General features: G+C 38.4%; 1 protein-coding gene across 5 annotated transcripts in view; it reads right to left on the minus strand.

Moving 5' to 3' along the window:
- The window catches only part of DIP2C (disco interacting protein 2 homolog C), a 321,779-nt gene that overhangs the window by 99,968 nt on the left and 199,398 nt on the right, over nucleotides 1–22,413 (minus strand). For 4 of the 5 annotated variants that reach the window (XM_051612589.1, XM_051612588.1, XM_051612587.1 and 1 more), the window contains 6 exons: nucleotides 21,373–21,498; nucleotides 20,339–20,548; nucleotides 14,049–14,180; nucleotides 12,587–12,706; nucleotides 11,468–11,665; nucleotides 1,495–1,586 (listed from right to left, as the gene is read on the minus strand). In XM_051612589.1, the coding sequence (XP_051468549.1) occupies nucleotides 1,495–1,586; nucleotides 11,468–11,665; nucleotides 12,587–12,706; nucleotides 14,049–14,180; nucleotides 20,339–20,548; nucleotides 21,373–21,498 (878 nt within the window). The remainder of the gene's footprint in view (nucleotides 1–1,494; nucleotides 1,587–11,467; nucleotides 11,666–12,586; nucleotides 12,707–14,048; nucleotides 14,181–20,338; nucleotides 20,549–21,372; nucleotides 21,499–22,413) is intronic. The other variant, XM_051612586.1, reaches the window with a different exon arrangement.

Here is a 22,413-nt window from a genome sequence, read left to right on the forward strand (position 1 = left end):
AATTTTATAAAACATGAACATAAGGAAACAATTATGCTCTCATTTAGAAAAGACCAAAAATATATGTCTTTATTCCATTTAGTATTTAAAAAGGACCTGTTACTGTTGTCGCACAAAACACATTACCTAGAACAAAAAAGCTATCTTCAAAGAGGTCAGAAAGCTTTTATGTTATTACAACAGGGGGATAACAGCCAGAATAACATCCTAGAACATCAGAAGTACACTAAGACCTCATCTTTTAAGATGCAGTTGCTTCTATGGAATGATTATGCTTCTGTTACATGGGGATACCAGGCAAGACGTTTTTACAATGCAAAGCGTATGCTTTCAGCACTCAGCAATAAACATGTTTCACTGTAATCTAGGTGGACTTACTTTAGAAGAGCTGCAATTTGTTCTTTATATATCCTGTACTAGCTAAACTTCCAGCTTTCAGCCTGAATTATCCACAAATCCTTTCTTAATGCTAGAAGATGCCAGTGGCTGCTGTAGTAAATGAATATGAAGATGGGCATTTAACACACAATAGACAGGGAGAGATTGCATGCTTTCATTTTTGAGAAGCCCTAAGAAATGTGTAATGGAAACAGACAGAGTTCTCATGTGTGGCACAAGGTGACCAAAGGAACCCACAGACTAAGAATTGCTATCAGACCCTGGGGGAGGAGAACTTAATCCCATCCTCACAACTCTAAGCACTAAGGCAGGACTAAAATTTGCATTTCTGACAAATTTGTTCTGGAATCTCCATTCCAGGGCTCAAAAGCCAACCATGAATGGGATCTGTGGAAATTTCTATACACACTCTGGCAGAGAAAAGTGGTAGTGGGCTCGGCCAGCCTTAACAGTGGAAGTGGTAGGTTTGTAAGCACATCAGTAGCAAAGCCACAGGATGTTCTTGTCTTCATTTAACAACTTGAAGTGCCACCTCAGTAACCCTTGCCCTCTGTGGACTTTATCCACTCACCTGGATTCAGCCTCTAGCAGTAGTTGCATTAGAGTCAGGATCCAGGAATGGAAATATTCTCCATCTTACCAGTCCGTGTAATTTATTTATTTAACTGGCTGCCAAAATGTAATTATTTTGCTTATCTTTGTCCTCCACAATGCTTCTCTTGTTTCTACCCTCTCAACAACTACTAAGTCAATAGTAAGTTTTTTACCCACAGGACACGGCCAGGCTCCATAAGCAAGATTTTGCTAAACAGACTGCTGCTCTATATCCAAAAATCGTTTTCCATGGAATTGTTCATTGTTGATGTTGCCACAGCTTCAATTTACTATTCATCAAGTACCACCCCCCAAGTTATTTATTATGCAGTTCAAAACATTTGTCTGAATGATCAGTCTTTTTCTGAGTAAATGGCAGATTTCACACTCCCCCCGCAACGTTTCACTTAATTAATTTCCTCTGAGCACCCCAAATACCTAATTTTCTATTTGTCAATGTAGCATCTGAATTAGTAATTCTGAAAATATTAAGATACTCACCCTGTCTCCAGGTCGTACCATTGGTTCTTGTTTTGTGCCTAATTTATGTAGTATATTGTAAGCAACCTTCATACTTCTGGTCCAAAGTTTGCCTATCAACATAAAATTTGTGAAATTAAATTAAAAATTCTTCTTATGTTCAGCAAGATTATTAAAGAGAAAGAAAACCTAAGCATTGAAAAAAGTAGTAGAAATATTTATACTAGTTTTTCAACTAAATATCACACCACTACTGGGACTAATAGATATATTTAAATACTTATCAGAAGCTTTTTTTAAGCTTCTTTTTCAAGAGAGCAGTATTTTTAAGAAGGAAAAAAAAAAAAAAGGAAGAATAGTTCTCATGGCATAAGTTTCTTACTTTGGAGAAAATTAGATCTTGAGTCCAGAAGTTAACCACTAGAAGTGGCTAGATCATCACTTTCAGCCATCATCACAACACCCTTCCAGTGCATTTTGGCACAGCTTGACCTCCAAGGGTGTTACTCAGGTTTCATGATGGCACTTCTCTCACCACAAGCCACCAACGGAAAAAGGAACGAGTCCCAAGAAGCAGAGACAAGGAAAAAGCAACGAACAGAAAACACCCCACAGCCAAAGGGGCACACTGAAGCAGCAGGGACCCTCTGATCCTTAGAACATCCATACGTGTTTCACATATCCATACATATCCATATCCTGTGTTTCACTTTAAATTCTGGGCCTTCTTTCATTTAACTTGTTTTTTTCTTCTCACCTGCTTCCATATCATCCCTTCCCTCATTTTAATTTCATTTGCCTCAGGTACCATTCCTTTTAAACACCTTTGTTCTTCCTTGCTTCATCTCTCCATCTCCGTGCTTAGCTATTCCTTACTAAGAACTCACCCTGACATTCTTTAAAGAAAAAAATATCTCATCAAGACCTTGTTGGCCACTTTACATCCTTTTCATTAATTCTTAAGTGATTGGCATCTTCCAACTATGCAAATTCTTTCAGATTCCTTTGTTTAGGGACCTTGTTACTTCCATTTGAACAATACTGAGCAGAACAGCCCTTGTTCTTGGCTGGCCCCCTAGGTACTGTCTTCAAGCAGTATTCAGTCTGACAGTAACAAATATTTGATTCAGGCCCACCAATAACTTCAATGATAACAGGTTGTGACAAGGGATTACCTATGGGGTTCAGCAGTTCAGACTCCCAAACATGCAGTATTGGTATCTATAACTAAGCCTAGGAACTGTTAAAAAGTTCCTCCACATCCTGGTTATAAAATGAAATCCTACTGAGTTATTTTTAAGTGCAAATCTGATGTAAATATAATGTTCAATGAGAAGGCCAGATTTTCTTTCTTTCCTGTTAAGAAAAATTGGAAGAGTCACTTGCTGTTTACTGAGAAAATACTAAATCCAATTACTTCTTATGAAAATGGTAATATTTTATTATCAAACTGTTTTGCAAAGTTTTTAATGTATTTAAAATTATTCCAGTATTTGCATGCTAAATTGTCTAGATTCTCAGAAATAAACATGACTCAATTCTGTTCCACTGGAAACTCAGCATGGATACTGGAGTGTGTCTGCAGGATTAACCCTCACAGCACCATGGCAGAACTACCTGCATTTGATGGAAAGAAAATCTTTAACAGTATCCCTGCTGCTACAGTCAGCACTTGAACTTGACAAATGAGCAGGATAAAAAAATAAGGATGCCTTAAGAAAGCAAATATTCTTCCTTTTAAAGAAAGTTTAAAGAAACGTTCCAGTTCCAGGGGCAACAAACTGAAAAGAGCAATTAGTAATGATACAGAAAATTGGAGAATGGAAATCAAAAGCATGGCAAAAATTCTGAATTCCAAGAAAGAACCATCTTTACACAAAACACTTTCAGGCTTGAAATGAACATTAAATTTTTAATTCCTTCCCTGAGAGACAAAAGGGGCTGCTGTGAAAAGTTCTGTTTAAGCTATAGAGATTAAATCTTTTAAAAGTCTTAAATTTGCATTTGTGACATTCACACTAATTTTCATCTATCAAATGTGCCATCTTACAATATTTTCTTTAACATCTGAGGACTGTTCCTACTAAAGTATTTAGACATATTATTTCAGCTGTAACCAGGTGTGCAGTACAACCACCTCCACTTAAGTGATCTGAGTAAATACAGAAACTAGGTTCTCTCGAAGACTATGTAAGGGGTACTTTTAAATAAATTTTAAAATAATTTAAATATATTTTGTCATAAAGCTCTTATTTCAGCTTCTGAAATGCAAAGCCTATAAGGCTGCCTCTCTAATCCCTTATCTTTCTGTTTAAATGCACTTTGAAAAACACAACAAGTTCCTGAAATATTTTTCAACAGTCAGAAAAGACTTTAATTTCATGTCACCACAGCCCTTTCCTGCTCTATTTACTGGTGCAATACCAAACCATGTTAGCTAGCCGAGCTAACTGCATGTGTATATGGGTATGAAACCGCAGAAAACTGGAAGAAGCGAGTTTGCATTCAGCTGGGAAGCAGCTGGAATACACGGTCTCTTCTGTGGCCCTTAAAGGCTCCATAACTTTTCTCCGGCCCCTGCAGGCTCTGTCTGCCCCCAGCTGCTGCTGTCTCGGCTCCAGAGGGCAGCAGCCCGGGGCAGGCAGAGTCTGCTGGACACCCTCACAAACAGGCAGAGCAGAGTCCATGCAGATCTTGAACTGGATGTTGTTCAACAGGAAGCCCTTAATTTTTCTTCCAGGGTATATAGCTGCATTCAAAAAAATAATAAAAAAAGGGGCTACAAAGGGAGCAGTAATCCAAAAGCTGGAGCCAGGAATGTGTGAATCATCAGGCCAGATCTGCAGCTGTTGGATGGGGCACAAGCTTCTGAACAGAAGTGGACTGAACCATGTGTTTGTTTAAACACCTTGGCTGTTTGGCACCCCCAGCATCACGAAGGAACACAAAGGACTCGATGACTGCAGGATAAAAGTCCTCAGGAACGGAGGATGTTATAAAGAAGGAAATCTTTGAAGTGTTTCCTTCCTTGGTTTTGCCTAGGTTGCAATTCAGCGTAATTCTTCTTTTGCAAACTTGAGAGATTACACGTCGCTGGGAAAAAGCGGATTGCTGGAACCTCTCCCACAAATCCCAACGGTGCGACCTTGCCACGACCTCCATACGGTGCCACATCTGCCCAGCGGGAGCGGGAGGCCTTGGCTAGGAGGCCAGCTGTGCTTCATCCAAGGCCTTCCCTCTGAGACAGGGCTTAGCACCATCCCTGTGCTGGTTACACTGTCTTCATTACACAGGCTGCAACAGAAGTTTGGCTGTTTGGGACCCCTGAGGATATGCCCACTGTCCTCAGCCAGAGTGCCTTGAAGAACCGGTCCTCCTCAGATAAACACACTGCCATTAATCTTCTAGTAAGTTGGCCTGAAGACAGGAGGGCTGATGTAGGAAACTCAAGCAAGAGTTTCACTTAGTAGTGAGCGGTCGAGCCCGTGTTTCAGCTCAGTGCCAGAGCTCCTTTCTTCCAGCCAGAAGGCAGAGCAGGTGTCACTGAGGGCAGGAACCTCGAGCAGCACTGCTGCTTCCCCCCCATCTCCTCAGGTAAAGACCAGACCCTGAGACCTCTTCTTCACCTTCCTGCCCATCTCCCCGCTGCAGTGAGGTCTTTCCAAACACCACTCACCAGGGACCGGAGTTGTCCCTGCCAGGCTCTGATCTGCTCACCAGCCAAACATGAGCTACTTTCTTGCATGTAAAAATTAAGAATTGTTAAGTCATCTACAGAGGTAAGTCGCTAGCGAGAGCTCTGAGTGTCCCATGGTGTTTCAGGCACAAGGGTAGCCTCCAGAAGGGGCCTGGGCTCTGCATGCCCTGTGCTGTGTCTTCCAGTTGCACACACCCACTGTGGGTAGCACAAGGCAGTAGATATTTAAGCACCTGAATTACGCCTCAATTTTCAGGTCACAAAACTATTTCCCAAACAGACTGCTAGGTGTCCACAGAAGAGCTTCCCAAGTTGATTTTGGGAAACAAAAACCCAACAGCACCAGGTTAATGCACACTTTGCTGTTACTACAACTTATTCTTACTTCCTATCAAGCTGCTAATTGCTGTGCTGCTTTCCAGCATCTTGTATAACTTCACAGGATGGTAAGAAACTAAGCTTTTCTCTGCATCTGTCATTGCTTAACTTATAATTGCTTAATCATTTCCTGAAATACATCTTTTTCTAAAGATGATCGTATCTTCCTTAGCCTCTTCTGCTGCTTGCCCAGAATACTGCTGCCAGACTTGCACGCCCTAGCAATATGTTTATGCAGGGAGGCCTTTAATGCTCTTCACACTTTTACAACCTAAGCTGAGCATTCCCGTTGCCCAGCAAGTACCAACAAGTACTGCTATGCCTCTGAACATCAGCCATATCAAGCAGACATCACATATACAGATATTTCTTGGTAGGACAGAACGGAAAACAGCATCTTGCTTTCTGGCAGCTGTGGCAAACACTGTTAGCACCTGTGTCGGGCAAGTCCCTGTTTTTTTGCTTCTGGAATTTTGACTTAGTTGAATAGCAGCAACTTCACATCAGCAACCACATATTTTGCATTTCACTTGTATTCAGTCTTGTTCTTTTTTAAAGTTTATTCAGAGGGCAGTATCTTTTACCAACTAAAATCTAGCAAGCCTGCATGAGTTAATAGCCAGTCCTATCTGGTTAAGCAACACATTATGAGGGCAAAGGAAACCACTAAGTCTTAAAAACCACACAAAAAGGGAACACTTAACACAAATTAGATGCTTTCCACATGACACTGAAGTAAATCAATTTCCTCTTCCTTTTCAATTCTGTAAAAGGATTATAAGTTTGTGTTGAATGTAAAGAAGGTTATAAGAGAAAAGCTGTATCAGGAAGAACACTCAGAGAGAATACAAACCACAAAATTTATTTATCATCTTCAGGATGTTTTTCAGAACCACACAGCACTAACTCAGCAAAGCCAAACCAGTGGCTGCTTACCAATCTCCGTGCACAGGAATTGCCAGACTGCCAAACTTTAACTGCAAACAATTTTGTCAAATATTCATTTTCTCAATATCACAGTATGACATTTCTTATACAAAATAGAAACAAGACTGTTTCTTAAACCTGGTGTAAATGGCAAACTCCCTAATGCTATGCAGGGGAAGGGGCACTTTATCTGCTTTGCAAAGTCACAGTTGTGCTGCTCTGTTAATCTACCCTGAGCAGCAAAAGAAGCCGTTGTCATTTGGAAGAAAAAATCCAAAGAAAAATAACAAAAAAGTTCTGTTACAGAGAATACGAGACTCCAAATATACTCAGAATAGAGGTAAACTTGCTATTACAGTGCTTGATACTCCAGTCTTAATCACAGATTGTAACACAGATTTTTAAAAGTAATTTTATGTCTTTTTAAATAAAGAAATAAAGTTTTAAAGTATTAAACAATCATAACGTTGTTATCTACCTAGGGCCTGAACCATGACTATCCATACCTCTGCAGGCACTGAGTTATTTCAGAGATAAGGCCAGTCTGGTAATGCAGCTACGTGGTTAAAAGAGTCTTGATTCCTTCTCTCTGCGCCCAATAACTGTGAAATCCCTGGACTAGGAGCTTCTTGCAGCAGGAGGATGTGAGTGGCTGTTGTGCACACCAGCTGCAGCCCAGCTTGGGCTTGGCTGTTTTTGAGCTTGGCTGGTTTTGGGCTGTTGTTAAGTTTCAGCCATCTCAGGGCATCTTCAGTATAACGTATTATCATCTCTGCCTAGGTAGTGTGACTTTGGCCTCAAAATATTTACAGTTGTGTTGATGATTTTACAGGCAGTTAATTTGAAAAAAAAAAAAAGACATTTTTCAGGCATTTATTTCACCACAGAACCCAACTGGACAAAGAAAATATTCTTCTCTAACCAGAGAACCTTTGCTTTTTTTTCCTAGCCTTGCTCTCTTCAGTGAGCCTCAGATGTGCAAAACAATAATCAGAGCTACTGAAAATGGTTCTAAAAAAATCAGATTACAGAAAATGTTAGATAAAGGAAAGGAGATGCTTTGAATAAGATGTAGTTAAGTAATACCTATTTTGTTGTTTTTAATAATTGTTACAAGGAACGTCAAAACTTGCTCATTCCCAAATTACTTCCATCTTTTTACCTTTTCCCCAGCTTTTCAAGAAAGAAAAACTAAAATAAAAATAATTTTAAATAAGAGTAACCGTGATAGCAGAAGTACTATATAGGATTTAATTGTCCTTTATTCATGTTTCTCCTCTAAGAAATCACTAAGCACTTCATTATTAATAGCAACAATACCAAAACCAGATGCCTGACTACTCTGATCAACTTTGTTTGAGCCAGAAATCATCTTTCTTTTCCTCAAAGCACATATTAGTTCAGACTTCTATAAAATCCGATAAAGATGGCTTTCCTTCTCATATCTCAGACATTTCAATTTATGCATATTCAGTGATTTGATTTACAAAGGGATTGTGAGTAACGTAAGATGTTCTCCACTTAATAAAGTTCCCAGAGGAACAAAATATTTGAGAAATAAGTGATATTCATAGTGTTTCATTCACTAGAAAGATTTTAAGAGTTTGGAGAACATTAAATAAAGATTACAACTGCAGCACTGAGAAGAACTTCAAGAACTGAGACAAGCCACTTCAAAAACTTGCTCAAAAAAAAAGATCAAGTGTACAAGAAATGCAGCTATTCATTTCTTCTATCTAGAGTAATCTGAGACACATGGAGGAAAACTGTCATAACATGCTATGAAGACAAAAAGTTCAAAAAGCATGCTGAAAAAGACACAGGAGACCTAAGGCATTACAAATTAGATGAATCCTTGCAGAGGAACAGGAAGACAGAGATGATTTTAAGCAACAGCTTAAAGAATAATATCTTTAAACTAGCTCCCCTTATGGCACAACAGCACATCAGGATCATTCAGCAGTGAAACCCACACTAACTCTTTCATATCCACATCAGTCACCATTAGGTAGGGAAATTCATTCCACTAAATCACCAGGTTGTTGTATCACACCAATCTATCACTGTCTGCCACAGCATGTCATAGCTTGGCCATCAGTCTGACCACTCTCAGATGTGACTGGTCAGGACAGCAACAAAGCTGTGAGGAAAGCTTTGGAGAAGGAATTTTGTGTACTCTCAGAGAGCTTCTTTTCAACATGTGATTCCACCAAGGGGAAGTATGAAAGAATCCTGAAGAGATGCAACATGCCCACACTGAATGTTTTAGGTGAGAGAGAGCCTGTTGAAGAATCAAGACTGAGGTGAAAGATGGGATGAGATTTCACCATGTAAATGCAGCAAAAAGTCTGCATTTGAAGATCTGATCCCAAAATAACCTGCTAGGTTTTGACATGGGATGGTTGTACAAAACTACAGAAATGTCTGGGTCATGTATGATACTCAAGTTTCAGCCCCAGTGATGGGCAGGATGGCAATACTGTCTACAATGATCCAGAAAGGAGGAGATGTATATATTTGGTGTTAAGGAAATAAGTACTTAGATGGGCTATGACCTAGCTGACACCTACAGAGATATCCCTGGAATCCAGTTTGGAAAGATGGAAAGAAGTCTGAAATAAGCAGGCAAACCTGTGATTCACCCATGCAGAAACATGAAACTGGAGAAGATGCTGTGTATCAAAAAAGTAGGGATCAAAAAACACCATGTAGGAGCCTGGTCCTAACCAGAAAGTTGGAGGATCAATGAAGAGGATTTCCATGAAGACATAAGAGGCTGAGATGAGACTGAAGCAGAAATAGAAAACAGATGTAAAATATTCGAGAAGAGGTGTGAGTGACCACGTTGGTAACATGTCAAAGACAAAACCTCTAGAAATTCAGAATTATTCCTACAACTCTTGAGTATTTCTCAAAATAGTAAATATATTTAAAAATCCTGGTGATCACGTTTCCATAAATTGCAGAAGAACCTGAAAATAATGGTGAGGTACAAACTCAGAAGCTACTGGAAGTCCTCTCTGCTGGTATTTTAAAGTTTTGGTCACCTGATCATAGTATGAACACAGGAAACGAAGTGTTACATTAATACCATGTGGTAGGATTGTGGGTTAAGCTCATCTTTTAAAAATTTATTACCACCAGGGCCAGTGGAACTACACATAGGGATAAAAAATCATGAGTAGGAGTGTCTTTGCTAAGTTCAAGGCTTAATGTTTATGAATGTTCAACTGTAAAAAATGCCATGTCCACATTTGCTAGAAAATATTACAGACACAAAAGGTGGAATATTTACATCAAAATAATTCCTAAAGTCACCAATAAAACAGCAGGTGGCTGTAATGTTAATGATATTTCAAAAGCAGTTGTCATCTAAGTAAAGAAAACTGGTATGGCACAGGGAATAGACATTTCCTATGAAGAAGAATGTCAGTTTGAAATCTAGTTAGCAGAGAAGCATCCAGTCACTCTCTTATGAAATGATGTGGTTTGTAATTTTTAATCTATAAAATGAAGGAAAAAAATTGATTTTTTCTGACCTCAAGAACCTACTGAAAGGCAACAGCAAAAATTATATATTAGAGTGCTGCCAAATGAAAACAATGAAATAATGACTTTTAGTCCCATTTTTTTCAGGACTTAAGACAATTCAGAAGAGGGGTTTGGAAAGAGTTAGCTTAGGACAGAGAAGCATGCTTGGTGACCCTCAGGTTGATATGCTCAGACTATAATCCTTCAGGGGAAGCAGAACATATGCTCAGACTCCCTGGACAGAGTCCCACATTCAGCAAAATGGTCTGATTCTCACTAATGTCTTCATTTCCTTTCCTGTCCAATGAATTTAGGTCATTCAGTTTCCGCAAACATGTAATTTCAAACTTTAAAATTCTTCTCTAGTTCCAAGTAAATGTCCTTAAGGAACAAAAACATTGATCTATGGTGAATCATATGTTTGTCCCCTAATTTAAGTAACTTCTTAACCCTAAGTTACCTGAAGGGAAAATGTTTCATGCATGACCGTCAGTTGCAAAGATTCTGTTATGCTGTAAAAGCCTTTAGCTCTATTTGCAATGCCAAACTTGTGGCAGATAGCTTTTCAGCCAGGGACCACCACTCAGTCCCAGCCCCAAATGGAAAGAAGCATTCAGCACTGACCAAAACTAACACACCTCTATGTCACAGCACTTAAAACATTCTCTGCACAGAACCCTAAGCCACTGAGAAGGAAGAAATAAAAAAGCAAAATCATTTTTATATCCATATCAATAACATATGGAAATCTTCCAACTTGCTTTCAAAGTCTGACAGTTATCCATTGTAATTCCTTATAACATTTCCCAAATGTCCTTTGAATGTATCAAAACTAGAAGCTATATGGAAGTTGGTTGTCAAGAGATATCCTTACATTTATTTTTATTTGGCCTTTCTTGGTTGCAATAGATTGTCAGGCTGTACACATTGAACTCAACATACCAAAGATAACCCTGAAATACATCCTGCCAAGTCTATTTCAATGGGGCACATTTGCTAGCTGTACAACTACATATCAGGATGAATAATTAAAATCCCACTTACTACAAAGGCAGCAGAACATGGGAAAAAATCCTATTTTAATTTATTTAGGAAGCTGGTGAATTTTGTATACCAGGTTCTGCTTTTGCAGAACAAAGCCTGGGGAATATCCAAGGGCAACAGACTTAGATGTTAATCTTTAGGAAAATCTGCCCTAGGATGTGTTTCTATTTAAAAGGTGGCTTTAATTTACAATCTGTGATTCCATGGGTGTACTCAGCTCTTTTCCTCTTTGTGAAACAAATTATGCCATAACATCTCATCAATTCATGCTCAGAAACCAACAGCTTCAGAACTGTCTTACTCTACTCAGAAATGGAACAGATGCATCATTAGAGTGCTTTTTTCACTGTATATACTTACTGTACACACAGACACTATACAACATGCAAGACCACAAGGAGTTTGAAGAGTGCTCACCGTAAGTAAGAATATACAGTGGTTTTCCATTAGTATCCATAGTGGTTAGGCAAGGAGCTTTTGGAGAGATCGTCCCCCATCGCTGCAAAGCTGCTTCCAGAGAAGGTGGCCAATTTGTAACCACACCTAACTGTTCCCCACGCATGGCCAACATCTGAGCTCCTTCTGGCTTTGGCTGGTTTGGATCTGGCTGTTGAACTTATGATTATGAAAAGATACATAGTTACCATATAAATTCTATACCTTGTGTACACCTGTGTAACCAAGAGAATAAGATACCTTTGCAAAATATCCTGAAAATAACATGTTAGAAGGTATTGAGAAGCAACAGAAAAATGTAACAGAATAATTAACTTTTAACTTAAACAGAGAAGAAGCAAATGAAACACCTCAGGAATGCATGTGCTTATCCTTATACCAGCTCTACAAGCAGGGAAAGAAACTGCTGAGAAAAGCATGCATATATTTATCTTTTAAATAACAAACCTTTCTTTATTCCTAAAGAGAGATGGAGAATATTTTTTCCTGGTAAAAATGTAGCAATGAGATGAACTCCAGAACTACTGAAAAAATGTACTTCAACAAGTCATCAGTACTGGATTGATTTAAATAACGTTCTGTTATGGTGTTTTGTTATAAACTACTATCAAGACTATTTAAATCTCCTGGCAAATCTTAATTCTCAAAGCACAGGCCTCCTTTAAAAAAAAAAAAAAAGAATCCATTTATTGACTTTATTTCTATCTTGCATTTAGTACATTTTTTCAATGGTTTTCTTTTATACAAAGGGTGTGTAAAACATTTAATGTGCTCCCTCGCTGACAGGTTTTCTCATATTGGTGTTTAAAAGCAATGGCTGTAACTCAGAGATGAATGTTCTTAGAGCAAATGTTGTTTCTTTCTAAGGAGAGCTATGAGCTGAGCAAACAAGAGGGACTTTTAACTCTGACAAAATATCCACTCTCGCTACAAGCAGATTCCACTGAATACTGATGCTTTTTGGTACTTGCCAGTACAGGGAAGATTTACTTAGCTGTCTAGAAAGTCAGTGTGCGAAACAAACATTTTACAGAGTTTTAATAAGAGAACCCCCAACCTTTTGAAAAACAGTCATTTTACCTTCTAACAATTCCTCAAAGTCATCTACAAAGAACTCTCGTAACGGTGGTCGTTTGGGCCGTTTTAGTGTATTGACCAGCTGCTGAATCTTTGCTGACACTCTGCTGCTCACTGGTACTCCTGTAGGACAGGGATCAATGGAGACATCAGTTGACTTCTACACAGAACGCTGCCAGATGTTAAGTGGGGTAAGAAAAAGTCTAGGACTGCAAGGACTACAGTTTCATGCCATACCATGACTCAAGTATTCAATATTAAGACATTAAGATAATTCAGCAAAAGGGAACAATGATGCCTAGTTTAAATAAAAACAATACAGCAATGTCATGGTGAGCTTGCAAAATTAGAGGGGAAACAGCACACAGACTGAGGGAGAGAAGCACAGTGAAAAAAAACCCTCCCCATAGCAAATGTCAGTAATCTTTGAGAACTCTTCTAGGTTGCACTGGCAATGGTCAGTGAGAAGAGAGGCACTGGCTCTCCCCATGGTCACTGGGCAGATCAACACTGTCTGACTAGACCACAGCTTGACAAGGCATGTGGGTCACAGTCTCTGTTCCATCATTTATTCTAGGCTGCTCTTTACATCATATTGGACTTCTGTCCTGTATCCACCTTAAATATAGTTCATGTCTTTCTATTACTTCAGTATGACCCTGTATTCTCTGACCACCCCTACTGCCAACCCCACCAGCAGACTCCAAAGGGAGGGTACTTGCCCATACAGCCCTTTGAAAAATACAATTCTGAAAAGGAGAATGGGGCAAGGGGCACTTTTATAATATAATCCTATGAATCAGCTCCCTCTTCCTGTTCCCTAGTCAAGTGCAAAGCCTCTGCAAAGTTCATGTCATCTGCTCCTGAACTAATGACCTTCTGTCATTGCATTGCAGGAATTTCAACTTCCTACCCTTCTATAAGGTTGGCTCCAAAACTTGTAGTAAATGGCTTTTAGAGCTGAAGCTGCAAAGTTTAGATGCAAAAAACTTGGTCAACAATTCCACACCTGAAACATTGTTTAAAAAGCTTTAGAAAAGAGGAACAGTAAATAAGAAAGGGTTTACAAATAACTGTTTGTTGTGTGGGTTTTTTTAAAAAAAGAAAATATCAGAAAATAAAACTTCAAATGCATCACTTCTCAAGTTGTAGCCATCCTAGCACGTTTTCTTTGCCATTTAAAAACAGACTAGCTGTAACCAGGAGGCATGATAAAAGCAGATCTAAAGATCCATTACCTTTTTTTTTTTTTTTTTTTGCCAAACAATTTCTATAGGGAATCAGCTCTGCTGATTGAGAACTATGCATCCATGGCCGTCTCATTTCTACCATTTAGGACTGGAAAGATGCTGCAACTTACACATGTTTATAAGTGAAAAGTGCCCAGAAGAAACAAAGAGCAGACGCAGACAGTAACCACAACAAACGTTATGATAGTTGGAAACAGTTTTGCTTTGTGACCTACCATCACCAGTCTCCATAAGTTCAGCATTTCCATACTTCGGTGCCACCCGTGCTGTTGATCCTTGTGGTCTTTCTACTTGCATTGAGTGTTCTGAGGTGTAAGTGGTAACATCTGGAGGGGCAGAATGATTTTCTGTGAAAAATAAGTTGAAAGGTTTGACCATGTACCTCTTGTGTTGAAGGGCAGTAAAGCAAAGTGAGATCAAAGGATGTAATTTCACTTTTTTTCCCCAACATCTGAAAGGACATTAAAAGTTAATGCACCAAATGAATGCATAGCACTATTACGTACAGCATGATTTTAATAAATAAAGTTTCCACTGATTAAAACAGGGGCTGTCTATATGCAATCATATAAACAATAGGATAAAAACTATACAGCTAGGTTGTGGGTTCTCCAGTGACATTTAATTTTATACCAAATTAAAACTTGTGAACTGCCTCAAAAGGAAAAGAACCAGATAAATACACATCTGATAGATTACTGCTTTGTTTTTTCTAAACAAAAGCAACAGTCTGTTGTCAATCACTTGCACTGCCAGTCCATATCCCTTTCATAACCTTCAAATTTTGATTATGCCACTTTTAGTTAAGAAAGGAATTTGTTTGTACACTAGGAAAAAAATCAATCATAGCAGGGTTGGAATCCAGGGGAAAGAAATCAAATTTAAAGAACATGAACTTTACATTCTGCCTGGACACTTGCCTGTCTACTATTTTTAGACAAAGCTATTTCAATTCCTCCACATAACAAAGACTTGCCTTCCAGAAGGCAAACACAATTTGATCTGACTCATGCCAGCATTGCTAAAGAATTCCACAGAGCTAATCCTTCTCTTACGTAGCCTGGTAGCTCAGCATGCTATCAGTTTGTTTTCCCATGTTTTCAAGTCTGAGTCTCTATTATCTACGTATTTGTGCTATTTTTATGTGTTGTCTCATAATTTTTTTACCAGTTTTTATCAGCATTAGAGTAGGTGGAGATAAATACTACTAGCAAATAACTACTTCTCTCTCTCTCAGTTGACATATAGATAATCCCCAGCAGCCTCTGTGATACAAAAGAAGGCAGGTCGTCATTCTGCTGCTACTGAAGTGGAGAGGAATGTACTCCATGCTACAATAGGGTAAGACTTTAAAAATGCAAAAATTCTGCAAAAACTTAATCTTGTTACAAGCCTAATTTCAAGATGTTCTTTTTCTTAAATCCATCCTATAAGCATTATGCTGCTGTAACTCTACTATAACACCCACTTGTACAGTAAATTTCACCTCAAAATGTAATTATAAAGCATTTTCATGAGTATTCAACTTTGGATCATTGTAGTTCTTGTGCAGTCAATCCCAAATTCATGCATCATCAACACAGAAAACTAATTTTATGGCTACACACAGTAACAGGATGCTCTATTAAATGCCTCTTTTACACACTTCTCATTTGAAGTTTGCATTTGACGGACAATCAAAATGAAAAATTAAGATTTGATATTAATGTCTGTAGTTGTTATTTAATGCTTATATTTATTAACATCATAAGGACTCAAACTTATCAATCCACCACAATATCTGGTTGAGAAAAACATGAGATAGCTTTTATTGTGTTACTCAAAAACATCTTCTATCCCACACATGTCCACTTGAACCTTTTGAGACTGATCATGTCCATTGTTAAAATTTTACTGAAACAAACACCTTATATTGTGCAGTAAGTGACCGACTGAAGTACAATAGATTGGACAATGAAGCTTATGCTATTAATTGTTTGAATAATAATCTTCATGTTAGCTGTCTTGTCATTATCACCTATTTTAGAATCAGAACAACTTTTGCCCTTTCTTGCTAAGTGGCAAGAACTTTTTATAGATCATGACTGAATCACCCAATAACTCTGTCAGAAGATAAAAATGCTGATGTTTATCTTTTTATCTTTTGCTTACAATGCAGTTTTGCTATGCAAATAGGAGAGCAGACCATGACTAAGAAAATAATTGTACTTAGTCAGCTATTAGTAACATGAAGACGTATTATCACAGTTAGCTATAATTGTTTACATCTTTCCAGTGAAGTATTTCCATCTTTCAGACTTCACCGGGCAAAGTGAATTGGAGTTAAAGTATCTCCTTTCAGGTTTTAGCACCAAGATGAAATATTTTTTTTAATACGTGGGAGAGAAGATACGTGATCCAAAGCACCACAGAGCAGAGATGATCTTCAGATCTTCACACTTGAAACCAAATACTTATTTGTAACACATGGTAAAATAACATGAGAAAGAAGCTTCCTTTTGAACAAGTAGTATTAGCACTTGAAATTGCCTAAAAGAAAGTCTCTTCCAAAAGTGGTCACCACTGGCTGGCCAAGGAGTGGATTTTAGCACCCTGGCTGCCCATCTGCCATTTCCATTCCATTAAGAAGCACTCTTATCTATCAGAAGAGGTACTTCAAGGTTTGTCTTGCTGTGTTCCTTTATCGTATCTGCTTAACAGATGTCCTGTCATGGCAATATCTACAGCTGTAGGTTTCATCCAACAGATTTACAAATCCTCAGTTGGTTCCCTTCTCAGAGTCAGGCTTTGAGAAATAAAAGTCACACAGACTAAAATTTGGTCTAAATTACTTCTAAAGAAGAAGCTAATTCTTATGTTATGTGGAATGTACTCGTTTTTGTATAGAACAGTCACTTCAGGCTTAGACTATGGATGGGATGTGTCTAGAGCTGCTTGGTCTTATGTCAGGTAACTTGAAACACTGTTTGAGGTTTAGCTAAGAATAATGATCCTGACACATCTGTTGAATAAAAAGTTGAAACTGTGACAGCTGCATGACTTCAAAGCATTTCCTCCATCAAACATATATATTTGCGTCACCTCCTCATCCCATCTCTTTCAGTATTCTTGCATTAGTAGATCACAGACAAAACAGCTGTTTCCAGTTAAGATTCTCTTCATTTCTTCCACTGGAGTGATATAATTTATGCCACTTCATGAAAATCAGAAAGAACCAACAATGCAGAGCACATTCATGCAGGGGTAAGAGTGTGTGCATTAACAGAGCCTCCTGTTTGAGGAGAAGCAGAAGAGGTGCAGGAATACTTACAGTGGAGGTTTGGAAACACACAAAAGCACCACGTATTTAAAAAGTCTCTGGGAACTCAAAAAGCATTTCTGCAATACTAAACATGAAGAAAATGTAGCTTTTTCATCCAAACAAGCTGGCTCTTCTAGTTATCAGGGAAGGGAAATCCAGAGTCAGAGTTGTAGCTTTTTCCATCAGCTGGATTTCTCCTGTACTGATGGCCAGAAAGAATTTTAAACTAGTCTTCTGCATTGTAAGTTAACATTCCCCCTCAGAACACTTCAGAATTTTAAGGTTGTTAGAAAATTACCAGTGATGCCTTATGGCACATTTTTTTAATTTGCTTTATTAGAAATCTATTTAGTCTTTAATTTGGGTAGAGGCCTTTGATTTTCAAACAGAAACATATTAAAAACATGTGAAAGAAACAATACATGCACCTACATGATCAAAATTTTGTAGTAAGATTTTAACTATATACATTTATAACCATAAGTAAGCGCTGTGTGATTTTCATGACATGAACTGTCTGAGCTTTGGGATGTACTTTCTCTACTTGATTTTTATATATGTATATATCTGAAAAATATGATACAGATAAATGAAAGCTAAAAGACCTTAGAAATATATACACTGCTGACCCAAAGATGGGTCAGAAATTTTAGGTATTTTTTACGTATTTCACTGCTTTGACCTCTAAGCTCCAGAATTACCCAATGCAATTGTGAAATGTATGCCAAAACAGAGATTTTCCCTGTAGTTTAGTAGAAACACCTGAGTGTTTTGAAACTGAGAATAAATATTTAAAGGATATCTATCCTAAACTGGAACTTTGGCCATAGTAGAGCAGCAGCAGCAGCCAAATTAAATGAACAGTATAATATTAAAAACATGTAACAGCTTATGCAAATTATCAAAATTATCCACAAAGCTGAATTCTGATTATATTAGAGGCAAATATTTTTATTAAATCCCTTCTAAGGACTGTATTACAGTACTTTAACTGGAAAAATCTCCCTTTGATTCTGTGATGCACTCTGGAGTTCAAACCCTAGCGGATATCAGAATGGAGGACTCTTTTTTATTATCATTAAAGGTCTTTCCTCTTGCCCCTTAAATTTGTATTTATCAAAATTGGCATCTTCAGAGTATGGCAGTATGACCTTACATATTTACAGAGGATTTCTCTCTTGCAGGCTGATCTGTCTCTGGAGAGCAACTCTCTGGACCAAATAAACATCAAGCCTTGGGAAAATATGTTCTCTGTGATCAAGAACAAATTGTGACCAGTTGTTGAAGAGCTTCAGAGGACAGGATTATTCTTCTCTCTCACCTTCTCTCCTACCAGAGGGGATTATTCATTTACAATCACTGGCACACTGCCTCTGAAAGAGCAATGCTATCTGTGACAACATTTCAAACCTCTTAGAATACATTTAAATGCAGAATCCACCTCCTCAGATTGAAAAGAAACAAAAGAGCCATTTCATTTCAAATTCTCACAGAAAGCAGCTCACCTATAAAGAAACACATCTTCCAGTTATCATCTGTGCAGCTTCTCTTACATTTCCAATTATCCTAGCAACAACGACTGATAGTAACCTTAAGATCACAGTCTCAGTCCATCAGCAGATATCACTCATACTTTGTTACATTGCTACATCACAACTGCTGTCCAACTAGAGATGTAATTTAATGCACCTTATTGTCAGAATGAATAAAAATATGTACACACTGAGGTAAGCTTAACTGCTTCCTTCAAATAAGGGAGCAAGGCAAAACAAAATAAGTAAAAGAAGTAGTGTTTTTCCTCTTCTGCAGAATACTGCCATCTTAGTTTAGCTCTATATTATCTATCACAAACTCAGTGATTATAAAAGACTGTGCCAGATTTAAAATTACTGAAATGTCACATTATAAAGAAGCTATATTTAAAGACACAGTAAGACTCTGTGTGAGTAATGCAACCTTTAAGAGTTTAGATAAATTTAATTCTCTATGCTATAATTTCCTCTAGGATTTCAAGATGAAGTCACAGAAAATAACCAAATGCAATGATTAATGTGTTCAGAAGTGTATGTGTTTCTAAAACAAGGTTCTAAGCTATTAATTTAGCATTAATTTAAGAATACAATAGAAATTCTTCCCCTGACAGCAATTCAGCAATTCCAGAACATGGTAAGAGGATTGCCTGTCTGAAAATACAGGTGTTGCATCAAGCTATACTGAGAGCAAAAAACCCAGGGATATTGGATTAAGTTTTCCAGCACATAAAATCAGGAACTTTTCAGATGCTTTCATGTATCTCACTACATATACTTGAAAAGGAATGATCCACTGAGGAACAGTCACACAAAACTGCACTTCATATGTATAGTAGGACAGTAGCAAGGTTGCTTTATCTGTTCCAGCACGGGTTCCACCAGATTTTCAGTGAGACAATCCAAAATACACAGCCCTAGTAAGAATCCATTCAAAACAGATGCCTCATATGATAAACAAGAGTTACTGGGCAATGAAGGGAAAACAAGCCTTGCTTTCCATGTGCCTAATCAAATAGCTTCCTCATTTTCTTGAAGATGAATGTCAATGGCACAATATTCAGAAATAATTAATGTCTGTGAAGCTTAGCCCTAACGGAAAGAAAGCTTTGACTTCCTAGGATCTTTCCAAAGGATACAAACAAGCTACTAACATTAATAACAACAGACCTCTTCTCTGAAGCTATACAGTAGACTTTCCCAAGGAGTACCATAGGTAGATACCCCAACCCATGTATTCTAGATTCAATTAAGTGCAGGAAAAGTATGACCGTTATCAGAATTATCAAAAATCACTCAAACGATGTAATTAAAGCAGTGCAGCACTAGAGGAAATGCACGTGCAAGCAATTCCTAATGCTGCATGCACTGATTCTGCTTACTGATGGAGCCTACAGAGATGTTTTAATGTTAAGCAGTGGAAGTCATGCAACTGTACATTTTAAGGTATTTGAGAGCTAACAGCTAGACCCTGTTTGCCTCTGTATAAGTTTACCCCAATATAAACAGCTGCTTTCATAGGATCATCTCTCCATATAATATATGTCAATAGAAAAAAGGAAAGAAGAAAACGCACAGGAAAGACTTTTATAAAACTCCATATAGAAGCACCATCTGAATTTGAGAGACAAAATTCATGTTAAACTGGACACAATCGAAATGTCCATATACTAACCTATATGTGTTTGAGCCATAACATCAGCCAGTCTGTGTGCAGCTCCACTGCCTCCACTTTGTGTTGAGGAGGAGGAAGTGGTTGATGTGGTAGAGCCATGGATCGCTTGACTGATCCAATGTTCCATATTTATACTTCCCTGGCTTGAGGTGGGAGTTCCCTGGGAGTCGCCCTGTACGGAGCCTTCATCTTCTGAACCAGAAGAAGTATCTAGCAATTAAAAACAGCTTGTTAAGTTGTAGTGCCTTTGGATTTTCTTAATAGAATCAAGGCATGTTAATATTAAAATCTAAAGATAACTGCTATTAAGAAAAACTGATTAAGGTAGGCAAACATAATAAGAAAAGTGTAATACTGAAAGCCCTGAGACAAAGGCAATTGATAAAAATCCACCAAGAGAGTTTTTCCTGCTCTAAGGTCATGGCTTGTGTATTATTGTACCAAAATAAGGATAATAAAGGACTCTTCCTTTACAATATGGTTTGAGAATCTTCTGAAGATCTCTAACCATGTATTAACAACACAGAATATCCAAACTACCTTCCCAAGCTCACTACACAAAGTCTGTGAAAAACTTTCCCAGTTGTCGAAAGCCAACTCTTCAGTGAGAAGTGCAGTCCCAGCTGGATTCAGCAAGTATGAGAATGCATGTGGGGTATTTTCACAGGTAGCAGGTAGATGAGAAGATAAACGTGAAAAGGAATGGCACAACTAATCATAAAGACAACATTCCACTGTAGTGTTAGGGACTAGAAATTTGAAAATACAGAAAATACATTTTGGCCATAGTTAGGTCCTCATGACACCAATGGACCAATGCAAGTTGAGGTACTGCAATGGGCAAAGCAATCATGTCAACTGCTCCTGCTGACTTTCCAACCATTCTGTTCACCTTCTCTTCAAACATACCTCAATGTTATGCCTGATGTGCTTCAAATTACATTTCCATTACTATCTATGCAGGCAGATTGTTAGCTCATAGCAGCACAGGGAACTATTTAAAAAATTCTCATACAATACACAGAGATGCTCACCTGGAGGTGTGTAGGCATCCATTGATGTCTGGACCACCAATGAACGCCGTTTTGAGGGCATAGGGACTGCCATTTTCCTTTCTTTATGTTTAGCGAGGGCTGCCTGAACTGCTTCTGTGTGGACATCTGGAAGGAAAGAGAGATTTCAAGCCATTATTCAGAAAGAAATGAGCTGTTTGTGCATCGGGTGCACCTGAGCACAGGTTGGTTTGCAGGCCAGCTGGGCTGGCAACGCATACCCAACAATGAAAGGCCAGGAACACTCTGGATCTCAGAGGGACTGTGTGAGTTCTCCTCCCTGCAGAAAAAAGCAGCAATAGTGACCAATGCCATACCAACAAAAAAGCCCTTTGAGCTGTACCACATTCCCTGATCAGAGTTGCAGTGTTTGAAAAGAAGGAAATCCAGTTCCCCAGAGCAAGTCCCTGTTTCACCAAAAGCTGTTACTTCAGCAACCATGACTGTTTCCAATGAAAGCGTGGCATGTTAACATTGCCCTTGTTTTAAATGAATGAGGTTTCCAATTCACACAAAAGCCACACAGACTAAGTGAAAAGGAACACTGGCTTGAAGGATAAGAGGTATATGAAATGTTGCAACATAAATGGCAGCAGGGCCCCCATTCCCAAATCCTGCTCCTGTCTCCTTCCCTTAGCTTTATTCGCAGAAAAGTATTACCTAGGGTCGGCCTGAGGAGGAATGAAAAGAACAAGCACGAGGCCCTGTGCTTTTCCTGAGCACAGGCCTTGTGCTCCACAGGCGTGTGCTACATGCAGCTCACACCAGACTGCTCCAATGCATCCAACAGATCCCTTCTCCATTGGGACATCCTCACTGAAGAGCTTCTCTACCTTTACTTGTACATATAGTTGTCTGCCTCCCCAAGGCAGAAAGAAAAAAGACCATTTATCATGCCTAAAAGACACCAGCAATATGTTTTGATTAATTACTTTTTTTGTGCAAATCTTTTAATTGCTACTGTGACTACAAATTGAAACAAGTCTCCTTTAGTTTGCTACCTTGCACAGTTTGTCTGAATGT

This window comes from Apus apus, chromosome 2 (genome assembly GCF_020740795.1).
Source record: "Apus apus isolate bApuApu2 chromosome 2, bApuApu2.pri.cur, whole genome shotgun sequence".
Lineage (NCBI taxonomy): Eukaryota > Metazoa > Chordata > Aves > Apodiformes > Apodidae > Apus > Apus apus.